The following is a 13826-nucleotide window of genomic DNA, read 5'->3' on the forward strand; positions in this document are numbered from 1 at the left end:
CTCTGGGCAGAGTATGAAAAACTTTGGTACTGAGCACTATCCTTTGCTATTACACAACTCAACTTTTTAAGTCTGAAAATCAAAAGACTTGTACATAGTTGAACTCTCAAGGTATTAAATGGGCTGTCTAGGGCAAACCAGTTATAATAAAAAAGCTACAGTAACTTTAGGTGGCACTAGCTAGTTAGTATCAACACCTTCAATTGCCAAAAAAAACTTTTTCCACGGTTACTATTAGTGCTAGAATTAGAAAGAAAGTATAACATCCAAGACAGAAAATTCAGGCAGAATACACTGAGGCTGCAAAGATATACATAGCTTCTTAGACAAGAAAAAGCCCTTAAGAGTAATATATTTTTCCACTCATATTTTCATACAAGACCTACCAATCCAGAATAAAACTACTTAAATTTTAATCATAATTCTTATCCTTGATTATTAAACATCATCTGGTATCCTTTTGGTACCAGAGCAACACAACTAAATCATCTGGTGCTGATTCCGCTGCATCTCATATTTTGGTAGAATATCTCACTGGCCACTTGGATCCTGATCAGACAGTAACCTCTCATGAGAAGATCATGCACTAGTACCGCAGAGGACTGTTGCTATATTTAAGGCAGAAGCTGTATGCATCCTTAAGAGTTGCCTGAACATGCAGCCTCCTCAGTGGCAGGGTAACACAGGAAGCAGAGAAGTCCTTGACTTAGTGCTTTGCAACAACATCGTGTTATCAGCATTATTCTCATTCTAAATCCAAAACACAGCACCATACCAGGTACAAGGAGGAAAATTAACGCTATCTCAGCTGAAACCAGGAGAGCAGCCGAAGTTCTGACCTCAGACGAACACTCTGAACCCTTCCATTCACAAACATGCACCAAATACACAAAAACTGTACACGAGATTACAGATAGAATGCTCTATTAAGAAAGTAAATAGAGAGATTTATTTAGATGAAGTGAATTATTATAGCTAAAGGTTTCTTTATTTTAATAAGAAACCACCTCTTTCACTTTGATTCTAAGTTAAGGTAGCTGTTCCGGGCTATGTGGAAGTTTGTTTCAAAACTTTCTAGAAGATAAGTAACTACCTCAGAGGAAATAAATCCATAAATTTTTGACTAACAAAACCATCAGGATTGAATTTGCTGTCTTACATGTAAAAACTTAACCAGAAATGTAGAAACTGACCATCCTAGTGTACTATGTGGAGACAGACAGTGCACATAGGAAGCCTGACTTTCACCAGCTGTTCCAGATGCATGATCCCATGTGAAAAAATGACTTCTGTACTGCCTGATAAGAAGCTAATATATTCCATATTCAGAAGGAAACATTTTTGCAATGTCTGCAACAGTTACCTAAGAGAAACGGTAGGACCATAAAGTGAAAGAGTCTGAGAAAAATAATTAAAAGCATTTATCTTTCTATACAAGACTTACAGAAGTAAATCACTGATAATGAGATTGATGCATTTTAATATTTTATGAAACTCCATTTTTTTCTGCTACAACAGCTTGTCAATATCCCTAGAATCACTATTTCTTGGCTCTTTAGAGAGGTACAAAAAAATTAGAAATTCTAAGACAACTTCTACTTACAATCTTAAAACTAAATTAATCGATAAAAACTCATGTTTTGATGTTTTGATCTTATTTTTTCACCTACTGAGGTCATTTAGCTGTTTCAGTTCAGAAAATCTTTCCAAAAATAATCTTTTCAATTCCAATAGATCTATTTTAGCCCTAGAGCTGATTACATGCATACTATTTTAGAACAGTTTGAGACTGCTCATCTTCCCACAAGACAAGGTACATGCAGAAACTGATACTTTGATCTGAATACAATACTATTAATCTTTTGCAATTTTCCCTATTGATAAAGACTTGTTTTAAACCATATTTCTAATATCAAGCTTATACTACTGCAAATACAATTGCTACCACTCAGAACAAATCTAAATAATCTACGCTTTTAATTTTTATTATTTTAATATGCACGTGCTTGTATACCTTTCAAATATTAGAAATCTTTACTGGCTAAACACCTCTGCACAATTTCCCAGAAGAACGAACCAAAACTGGGGAGAATTACATTCATAATTTGGTTTTGACCATGATTCCTAACACTTCTGTGCCATTAACATAACTTGAAATATACTGTGCATGACTAGGAAGATCCAAGTCTATTTAGATTTCCATCTTATGACAGCCCTCCATCTCCTGTATGGAAGCATACAATGTTTTTGGTAAACCTGAATGGATGACGCCACTCATTCCTTTTCTACCGGTTTACCAAAATATCCAAAACAAGCACCGTAATATCAGCATTCCTGTGCTAACTCTCTCCTGTGGCATTTTTTTTTCCCTTTTCTTAAGCTATTGACAAGAAAAAAATAAAAGAACGTAGTTACTGAAACCTAAGCGAATATGTATCTCACTAAGTTCATTTTGATGCAATGGAACGTGCAAGGCATAATGACTGCCTGATCGTGCTTTGGTTTCTGGCAAGTCATATTTCAGGGTTGTGGGTTTTTTTGTTTGTTTTAAATTAATTTATTTCAACTCCCCCAGGCTACTTTGACATGCTTTTAATGCTGTAAAATAATCCCTTACCCTCGGCCACGTACAAGAAGATTGAGCCTAAAAATAGTAAACTGTAATACATTCTTTGAGTTAATGCTATCAAAGCTGACTTTAAATCAGAACAGAAAAATACTACTTGAAGAATGGACTTTATTGAAAACTAAAATTGAAATGCATTTTCTAAAAATCTAGTTTATTTAAGAAACAAACTAATATTAGAGACATTGTTTTACTTATTTCATGGCTGCAAATAAAGAAAGGGAAGCATCTGCAGTATAAACCGTATTTCGTAGAAAAAAGCATAACTTCAAAAAAGTATCACCAATATTTGAACATAAAAGGTTTAAAAATTATGCAAAGAAAAAAAAAGATTTTACTCTTATTTTCTCACTAAGCCTGTCCAAGACAAAAAAAGTTTGTTCTCCAAATTCTGTGAATAATACTAGATTTAGAAGAATTCATAAATGTAAACATACAACATATTGCTGTTATAATAAAAAAGTATATACTACTGAAAGTTCAGAACCTCTTTTGCGATACAGAAAAATCAAAAACAAATTCTAAATTCCCTGTCAGAAACTAGCATGCTGTAGAGGGAAGAACACTCCAGTAAACAGTACTAATACTAGTCATTATCTACAGCTGCCTCCCCCAACCATGGTTCAGCAGCAATATGGTTAAAAAGGTTTTATACAGTGGTGGTGGTGTTGCCCACCCTTTAAGCATTCCTGTCCTTGGGATGAGAGCTCTTAATTTTGTGCTGCAATGATCAGAGTATGGTGTTGGGTGGGCACACATGTTCAGACGAGGAAAACGGGGACAGTGTTCCACTGACTCAGCTTTCAGATAACAGATGAATCTGCCACACAACAACATTGGAATTTGCTTCAAGAGAGCCTCCTTGGTGGTCAGGAAGTTCTGAATGAAAACAAGCAGAAGTTTAAAAAGTTGTAATAGGATTCAGCTTTCTTCTCCAAGGAAGCTGCACAGCTATCTTGCCATAAACCTCTGATCATATAGAAAGGTTGATCTCCTTGTCCATGAGTAGAGGAAGACAGTAAAGGATAACATTTGGACCCCTGGACACGTGGGAAGTTTTGATTCAGTTGCTTCAAATGACGCTGGTAAAAAGTGATGAAGGTAGAAGAAACTTATCCAATGGCAAGGTTTACAAACAGTTTTTTATAGTAATAAATGTCTCTGGCCATCCTGTCTGTGACACCTGCTGAAGCCTAGTCACCCATTAACAGCCATCATAACTCAAAACGTAGCAGCGTTGTGAAGTACACACATTTCTCTTGTAAAGAGTCTGCAGAGCTAGAGATTCAGCTCCAGGCTCCTGAAGCAATGCCTGGTGCTGCAGCACCAGGCTCTGCTGGTGTCAATCCTGTAACTCCCAGCAGCGAAGATCATGTCCCATGTAGAGCACTGCAATTTTTAAACAAGTGTAGACTCAGTCATCACCTTCGCAATGACTGGTGGTGGACTTTAATCAGACTGATGGGACTACTATCAGTATCAGAGTAATTATCTATTTTCAATAGGGTTAGAGCCAGAGAATGTTTTCTAGTGCTACTAAGCATGCTTGATTCACCAAACAGTATTCCTACCACCAATTTCTTAGGCTTCTGTAGTATGAAGAAAGAAGATGTCTTAGTGTTCCAGTAAAAGTTACCCACCTTTCTACAGTAACCTCACTCAGCATTAAGCAAACGGGATGGCTTTTCTCTTACCTGTTACGGATGCTGCTCATAAAAACTAGATTTTATTTTTTTTTTTTTTTTAAATCAGGCAATTGGGCAACATTTACTTTCCCCTAGCTGAAACTGGGCTAGCTGACAAACAGCAGGATCAGTATATTCATATAGGCCACTAGTTAGTCAGCACGGCTCAAAGCATAATTAGAAAGTTAACATTATGGAGCTTAATTTTTTTTCACTGACAAATTCAGGGAGATTCTCAATTTTTGCAGCTGAACACAAAACTGAGGCACTGAAGAACACAATGAAGGATACAGGAGAAGACACACCTCACCTAGCCCATGCTAAAAAACAGATCATACATATATACGAACAAATAAATCTAGTCATCGTTCACTTTCTGCAGCGTTACCTTTACTGCATCTGATACATCATCTCTCAAGGCCATATGGCCAGAGACAATTACAGTACTCTCTGCAATGGCACCTTTCAAGAAATATAACTTTTACATAATATGTAACAAGATTAATCATTTTTATTTTTATGCCATTCAATACAGAATCCAGAAAAATATGATACTGTGCTAACTGTATTGAATCCAAATTCAAAAAACGGCCATTGTTCTATTTTTCCCCCTTAGAAAATTAGATTTAAAAAACATGACAATAGATTATTTTTTTTTTAAAGGAACCTTATCATACGGTGATTCTCACTAATGAGAACAGTAAAACTTGTCAAGCTCACTCCATATATCTTCTTTTTTTAGGTCTCCTCCTTATCCATCCCCAACTTATGGCAACCATAAATGCTTTCTTTAGCAAAGCATCTTACCTCAGGTATTTCATTACCTCTTCTGCAGTCAAAAAAAAACAAAGGGAATAGCTAGATGTATTCACCTACACATCCTAAAGAAAATCAAAGATGGAACGACTGAACTATACACTGCTGTTTGTGACCTGTCAAAATCAGGTTGGTTCAGGAGAACTCAGATGACAAGCATGAGGCCAACCTTTAAACAAGTGGGCCACAAAATCCAAAGAAAAACAAAATAAACAGCATAGTGACTATTCTGGGTAAGTTTCTAGAACCATTATCAAAACTTTAATGAAGAACTAACCAACATAAGAATTAGTTTAACGTACCAGGTACGAGCAGTCAGCATGCTTTTTGTAATAGGAAATCACATCCAACAAACCTCTGAAAATGTAAATAAGCACGTGGCTAACTGAAACACCAATTAAGCCGTCTACATAGATTTTTTTTCAAAGTCTTCAACAACATTTCTCAAAGGAAACCAAACAAACAGATCAGATATCCTTGAACAGATAAATAATTGGTTAAGTACCAGGAAGTAAAGCAAGCTAAAGGGAAGACAGACTGGCAGTAATTGATCAGTTCACAGACGAAGGTAATTGGCAGAGAACCTCAGGGATCTGGGCTGCTTGGTTTATTCATAAATAACCTGGAAAATCAGAACAAGAACACTGAACTGAAAGTCCACTGACAATACTAAGGATTATTCAAGATAGAAATGAGCCCTTCCAGTGAAGAACTGCTGAAAGATTTTTTTTTATTCTTCTAAAATCAGCCAGCACATGCAACTGTGAAGTGATGCAGACAAAAAAAGATTCTAGTATTGTCCTGGTCTCAGCTAAGATAAGGTTAATTTTCTTCATTAGTGGCTGGTATAGGATGTTGTGGCTGGTATATAGGTTTTGGATTTAGGAAAAAAATAATGCTGATAACACAATGATGTTTTAGTTGTTGCTTTTACTTGTTGCAGAGCAGTGCTTACACAGAGACAAGAATTTTTCTGCTTCTCATGCTGCTCTGCCAGTGAGGAAGCTGAGGGTGCACAAGAAACTGCGAGGGGACAGAACCAGGACACCTGATCCAGACTGTCCAAAGTGACATTCCACACCATGTGGCATCATGCTGAACAACAAAACTGGAGGGGTTGGCTGGGGGACTGGGCTGTCCCTGCTTGGTCTCAGGGACAGGCTGGAGATTGGTTGGTGTGTGATCAGCAATTGCATTGTGCATCACTTGCTTTGTATATTCTTTATTATTTTCCCTTCCTTTTCCATCCTATTAAACAGTCTTTATCTCAACCCGTAAGTTTTTACCTTTTTCTGATTCTCTCCTGTATCCCCCACTGCAGCGGAGTGAGTGAATGGCTGTGTGGTGCTTAGCTGCCTGTTGTGTTAAACCACAGCAATTATACATTAAAACAAGGGGCACTGAGCTGACAATTGACACTAAAATGTGATACAATACTTTTATAGCAGGTTGTTCCAAGGAAGTATTGTTTGATCCTTGCAAAGGCTAATCTAGTATTAAGATTGAGAGAAAGAAAATGAAACCAAACGTAAAATGATTCCCCAGTATAAATGTTATGTGCTTACATCCTGAATAAGCTATTTTGAAGATACAATAAAACAGTTTAAAAAATAAAATCTGGGATGAGCAAGAACAGCAAGAAGCATACAAAGAGCTTGAATATGAACAAAAGTAAGACTAGAAAGAGATGGAGATACAAAGTAGTTTACAAAATGAAGCAACACAGAGAGAATGAGTTAGATGCATGTAATGCAATTGGAAGGTAAGAATTTGTTCTTCATATAGCATACTCTGTGTTCAAAAACAACTGTACAAGCTTCAGAGAAATCTCATCCAGCTCTGATAATCTAAGGCTTAGGCTGCTTCAGAGATTCACCCTTCAGAGAAACTCTCCATAGGCAGAGCTGACACATGCAAGTATAAGTACTAGGCCAGAACAACCACAAAAAAAACAAACCAAAACAAAAAAAAAAAAACAAAAACCTGTCTTGTGAAGACTTCAGCACAGAGCTAAGAAAAACTCCCTTTGTGATATACAAAGAATGCCTAGCTTAGCTAGCACTGAACAATAATAAAGACATTTTAGGATCTTTTAAATGTAACCAAGACTAGCTTTATGTTATTTTAAATAAAATGCATATACTTCCATAATGTGTTGAATGATTATGTTTTAATCTGCCTTTCCAGCAGCCTAAATTCTCTTAAAAAATCAAGTTGTAAGAAATAAATTCCATTAAATGCTCCCCCCCAACCTTTTTTAAAAACAAAACAACAAAAAAAAAACTCTTCTGGTTTTAACCTTGATCTTATCCTACAATGAAAAGGTACACTTATAGAACCATCTTACTGAGACTATTGTTTTTTTTTTTTTTTTTTTTTTTTTTACACTTTCCAGAACATGAGAGATTCCAAATTACAGAAATTGCTAAACTATCTTATTTCAACTAAAGACTCAAGCTCTTAACAGAGAAGACACACTACTCAACAGAAAAACAGAGCTGAAACCTTAACCACAGAAATTGGCGAAGAAACCTAATCCATGACATCATGCATTGCAAAAAACTTCAACACAGCAAACACTTCTTCAGTCTAAAGTTTCTGTTATTCAAACACTATTTCTTTTACAGAAAGTGTCAAGTACTTGCAATTTCAAAGAGACCTATTTGTCTCTATCCACTACTGACAAGAGCAGGAGATGAACTGAATAAAATAATCAAAAAGGTGTCTCTAGAACTGTGAATGATGTCCTCATAATATACAATGCAAATGAAAAATTGTTATTACCTCATCGTGTGAGTATCTGTAATCTGCCTTCTTTGACTTCAGATCCCACAATACCACTGTTCCAGACTCAAAACCAATCAGGAGCTGCAATAATAAGCATAAATATTGTCTTTATAAGCAAATATAACACTATTTAAATGGCCTGCAGTTCTTGTCCCAAAGAACTACAGCCTAATACTAGATGAAGCAATCGCAAGTGATTGAGAAGACAGAAGTTAGTGACAAGCTGAGAAGACCTCAGAATTGAAGACTTAATTTATACTATTTTTCATTCTCTTCCAGCTAATACAATATTAATACATGCTGAAATTCATGCAAAGTTAGAAAGAATTTGTCTTCATCTTCAGAAGAGTCTTTGGAAATCCCTTTGAGTTCCAGAAAGCCCAACGTTAAACACTTTCCTAAATGTATTCCTTCCTGATTAAAAATTATGGTTGTGGGGGTGCACTTTTTGTTCACTAACATGTGTTTTCCCCACTAGAATTTGTTCTGCTTCGATTTGTTAGAAAAAAATGCACTGTCATTTCTGAAGTTCAGGGTATTGTTTCATTGTCTCTAAGAAAAAAAATGTAATAAGCTTTCCCCGATGTTAATCAAAATTGAGTTAATTGGCTAAAAGAACACAAAGAAAATTAGCTGTTCAAAGGAAAGGTAGAGAAATTAAATGTAATGCTTTTTGAAATCATATTTTTCAAGAAGCAAAACTAAAACTATTTCTGCAGGGAATGAAGATCCAAATTGCTCATAATAATTGCGTTATCACATCGTTGAGTATCTAAGTGTTTTGTTTTCCTATCTTAAGTGACACTTCTCTTAATGAAAACAAAACAAGGCCAACATAAAACAGTAGTAACAGCCTTTGTACTTATATAATCAAAGAAGGTTCTTCCTATTAGCTTAGTTTATAGTAGTTGGATCTACTCTGAGAGCCTTCCCTTCAGCAACACTGCTAAAGTGGTTCTAAGCATTATGTAGCAGGCCGTCAATTCCACTTCTTTTTCCCAGCATGGACATACAGAAAAGGAATACTTGGTTACAGATATTTATTCACTGCTGAAACAACCTATTTCATGTAAGCAGAGGCACCCTAAGCATGATCTTCATACTACAGGTTAGAAAACATTGCCTTCCCATACATGCCACTGCAGTCAGGGAGAGAGATCTACATGAGTCTATTGCTGTACCTAGAGGTTTTGCCTGAACATTCTTTTCAAGATTTTAAGTTTTTCAGGGTCTGGAGTTCTTTCCAATATATAAAAGAGGATCTCCATCCAGCATACAGACAATACATTCTATTTCATTGCTACATAGCACAAAAATGACCTAAATACTAAGCGTGTTTGATCCAGTAAAAGTGAATGTTAGATTTTTTTTTCCTCATTACAGTGTCATGTATACTATTATTTTATCCTGCTTACCATAAACCATTTTATTTTTTTTTTTTTTTTAACTATAAATTTAGCCTTCTCTTCATTGGGATTTTTCTAACAGCCTGAAAGTTTTAAGAAGCAAGTACACAGCCGCTTCTTGCAACTGCACAGGTCTTTGTTTTGCTTGCCTTTATGGATGTATTTTTCATTTTTTTGTTAGAAAGAAGAGGACCATAAGGTCATTCTACAAGACTAAGGAACACCCAAACTGATAAAAACAATAAACCTTCCACTTTCACTAATTAAATATAAAGTATGGGTAGAATACACCAGACTAAATAGATTGCTTGTCTTTTCTCAAGTTACCATAGCTTCATTACATTCATAATCTAGCGTTCATGATACTGGAGTGCAATTCAGACCTAATCCTACAGAAAAATCCAGTAGTTACATGCTTACCTCAGTGACTTTCAACTGAATGGAAAAGCTCTACTTGTTAAATTCTTTTTGGACTGAATCCTCAGACATCTATGTTACAAGCTCACAACTAGCATGCTGTTAAAATATTCAAATCACTGCTGAGACAATACTATCATTGCCCAATCTTTTCAGTTTTATCCACCACTAACACATCAAACAGAAAACGCAAACAAAAATAGTATTTTTCCTGCACATGTAGAACAGTAGAAAGCAACATTATTTTTCTTTCTCCTTGAAAGTTATTTACTCTTGGGAATTCAAAACTCTGTGATATTTCTGAGCCATTACACTGACAGAAATAAACTTCTAGAACTTAATTCGTCAATATATTCATTTACTTATACCTGAATATACTCTATATATACTCTAGAGAGGAATCAATGAAAATCTGTTTAAAGAGACATCAAACTTTCTCAAATGGTATTTGGCTAGACATACCAGCTTTTCTGGTATACCTAGCCAAATTATAACCTTATTTTTGAAAGTGGTCTACGTGCTTTTGGAAGAGATGCATATGTACTATAGTTTTAAAATCCCTCTTCTTTTATTTTTTTCTCTTGTGAAAATTAAGGAAAACCCTTCCTGCTTACTCTTCAACTGTGGACCAAAGCACCTGAACAAAAGTGCAGCAGACCAGTTAGATTTGCTAAGTAACTATGAGGCAATGCAAGCTAAGCAGGCTGAAGATCCTTCAAAGGGTTAGAGAGTCACATAATCTCATCCAAAGATTAGACAAGAGGTCAGACAACTGAAGCAAAGGCTCAGTCTTGCAACCATGACTGAAGTGCAGAATGAATTATGGCAAAGCCACACCATACACGGTGTCATTCTGTACACTCTTGATCATGTATAAGTGTTTCTATAGCATGTAACAATATAGAATAAAGCATTTAGGAAACAGATAAGAAATAGATACGACAAAAACAGATGTTCTAGCACAAATGGAAACATTTCTTTATACAGATTCCTGAGGGTTTCCAAGGATCCATTGTTTTCTAGCACAACTATCTTGTTCCAGTGTAAAGGAAGAAATCAAGTGGAATAGGCATTAGCCACGCAGCCAAAAAAGCACTGAATTAAACTGCCTAGCAGAAGGTCACTTCTCTATAAAACTGTACATTCTAGTATTACAGTCATTGCTATCAGAGAAAAATGTTTTAACTACTTGCCTTTTCTTTTAATTCATGAAATCTTCACTATGAACTTAAGTTATTCATTCTATATCATTTTTACATGTGCCTTGTAAGAGGTCTCCCAAAACAAACAGTAATACCTGCAGATTTATTCTAGAACTAAGGAAGTTCTAAGAAAGAACTTATGACCATTGATTTCATTGTTCAGGTTCTTCTTGTTGGCTGCTGTGTCACAGGACATCACAATGAATGTCCTGTGAGGGCCTCAAGAATGTGTACCATAAAAAATTTTAGTTGAGATAAGACAACCATATTGGTAATATCTCACAAGAATACAAGTCTGATATGTAGCTTTTTCTTGCATGTTTTACTAAAGATGACTTTTCTGAAGCATTTAGTTATACTACAAGCCAGTTAAAACTTAACTACTAAATACTGCTAAGTGATAGTTTGTCCGTTAGATCTTTAACCTCATAAAAATTGCTGTCTTGGATTGGCTACAGATAAAGTACGCAGTAATCTATATAAATACGCTTCAGTGACCACAAAGCATTTTACAGTTGTAAAAGTAGCAACAGCCCCCCATGGCATTATAAAGCTTATTAATTTCCATCCCAAGTTTGTTTTTTTAATAAACTTTTTTTTTTAACCACAAGTAACGTTCCTCGCTTGTATCTTCAAAGATTTCTGCAATTCAGTGCTTTCAGCTGTATTTTCAAATGTTTGTGATTACAAGATACATTCAACTACCCTATCAGTGTTTCCTATATTCACGTCTGTACTTTACTTCATATTTTCAAGAGCCTAAAGCCTTGATTTAGTCTTCCTTCATGCTCCCAACATTGTCCTCATCTACTTAATCCCTCCTTAAAAGCAGTGGGATTTACATTTTTTTTTTTTTTTTTTAAAGTCTCACTTGAAAAATAGTTCAGTGAAAAGCCTTCAACATATCCTACCTTGCCTTCATCCATTGGATTGTCACTGATGTGGACAATAGGTCCTGGGTGAGATTTGGACGACCTAAACAAGGAATAATTCCAATTAAGAGAAAAAAAATAGCCCTGCCCAAAATTGCATCTCATAAGATGATTACAAGTAATAAAAAAATTATATTTATGTACTCATAGTGAAACATCGAGACACTGATTAATCTTAAAACATCTCCTAAAGTTGATCAGGAAAAACAAAATACTATTTAAAAAAAATCAGTAGCATTTCATACAACACCTATTTCACATACCACTTTTCTTCAGAAGATTTCAGTAGACTACATACAGTAGACTTTTATCTTGTATTCCTGCATACACACAGATTATCTGAATGCTAACTAACTCAAAGAACAGCAGCTGCTACAGATAAGACAAAGCCCGTGTTATTATTTCCATAAAGCTTTGCCTCCCTTAATTGCACAAACTGGAAAGCTACATTTTGCTATCTTCCTTCTTCCACATGCTCATTTGTAGACAAGAAGATATGATACACTCTCTAAACCATTAATTCTTCAGTGATGAAAAAAGAATTAAAGTAACTATTTTTTAAACATTATATAACTTTTATACTGCCCAAGATGGGTACTATTAAAATGGGTTTTATTAAAAAACATAACTCTGTTTTTATGTTGACTTCTTGCTATTAAAGAATTATTATCTTGATATTAAAGAATATCTACAAATGAAGAGATGTGTTTTTTTTTTTCCAAAAGCCTTTGGCAAGTGATGGACTTCATGTATGTTTTGAAGACAGATATAACATTCTAGAAACAACAGCAGCACAGAAACAGCAGCATACAAGTATGTTTTCACCCACATACCACTGTATTTGCAGTCACAAATCTATTATTAAAAAAGGAAGGACGAATGGAAATAGCTGTAAAAAATATATTTTGTTCTTGAAATAGGCTTATTTAAATTTACATTTTCAACCAGTATGCATCGGCCCTGTCACAATGCATATCTTTACACTCTGGAAGATATTCTACAAGACTACTGAATCCAATTATCCCTGAAAACATGCTGATGTTAAACAGAGTTCTGGGCATCACAGCCTTAAGTCAAGTCAGAAATATTTTTAACAAGCTGAAAAAAAAGTCCACCAAGTTAACGTTAGCACTTCACTTTTATGAAAATAAAAGTTATTTACATGCCTACGTACTTTGCCCATATTATTTGGTGCAATGAGACTAATATGGAGGTTGTTCTAGATAACAATGTCAATTCTGCAACTTATAACATCTTGGACACTTGGACATCTATTCCCCGCCCCCCTCTCAATAGAGGATACCAGACTGAACTCACAGTTCAATGGCTTTATTCCACATGATGACATAGCCTGAGAGAGTAAATGATTCCACATTGACAATGTGAATGTTTCCTCTTTCGGTGCCCACATATAGCCATTTACTTTGGAAAGGTAGATGACAAAATGTTATCCTGGAAAAGAATACCACCAGAAAAAGGGATTAAAGAAAAGTCTTTCATAAATCCCGTATTTCAATGTCTACGTTGCCAAAAAGTAGAAGAAATGCAGCAGGCAAACAGGAAAAAGTACAAGTTACAGGTAGATAAAAATAGCAAAACCAGTACATGATCAGAGATCCACAGACAACGTAAAATTTAGAAAAAACATGGAATATAAACCAAAGTATTCTAAGACTATTAAGTCATTCAGATAAAAATCACACAGCCGCCACTGAAAATCATCACACTGAATGTTTTTTCCTCAAGTTAGCTGCCATTTTAAGCTTAAAACACAATACTCCTACGTTATAACCTATAAATCTCCCTTTGAAAACAATCTAATTTCAAGTTTTGAAGAACAAAAGATTTTTAGAAGCAAGTTGCTGCAGTTTAAACTGGCTTCAAGTGAATAAGCAAAGGGAGAAAGTCTAATCTAATAAACATAAATTTACACGTAACCCAATGTATCCCCCAAA

At 35.2% G+C, this 13826-nt stretch overlaps 1 protein-coding gene across 12 annotated transcripts in view; it reads right to left on the reverse strand.

Annotated features, from left to right (window-relative positions):
• The window catches only part of STXBP5 (syntaxin binding protein 5), a 113976-nt gene that overhangs the window by 57325 nt on the left and 42825 nt on the right, over positions 1–13826 (reverse strand). For all 12 annotated transcript variants that reach the window (XM_050709768.1, XM_050709767.1, XM_050709770.1 and 9 more), the window contains 3 exons: positions 13189–13323; positions 11851–11914; positions 7912–7995 (listed from right to left, as the gene is read on the reverse strand). In XM_050709768.1, coding sequence (XP_050565725.1) covers positions 7912–7995; positions 11851–11914; positions 13189–13323 — 283 coding nt within the window. The remainder of the gene's footprint in view (positions 1–7911; positions 7996–11850; positions 11915–13188; positions 13324–13826) is intronic.

The sequence above is a fragment of the Cygnus atratus genome, chromosome 3 (assembly GCF_013377495.2).
Source record: "Cygnus atratus isolate AKBS03 ecotype Queensland, Australia chromosome 3, CAtr_DNAZoo_HiC_assembly, whole genome shotgun sequence".
Taxonomy (NCBI): Eukaryota; Metazoa; Chordata; class Aves; order Anseriformes; family Anatidae; genus Cygnus; species Cygnus atratus.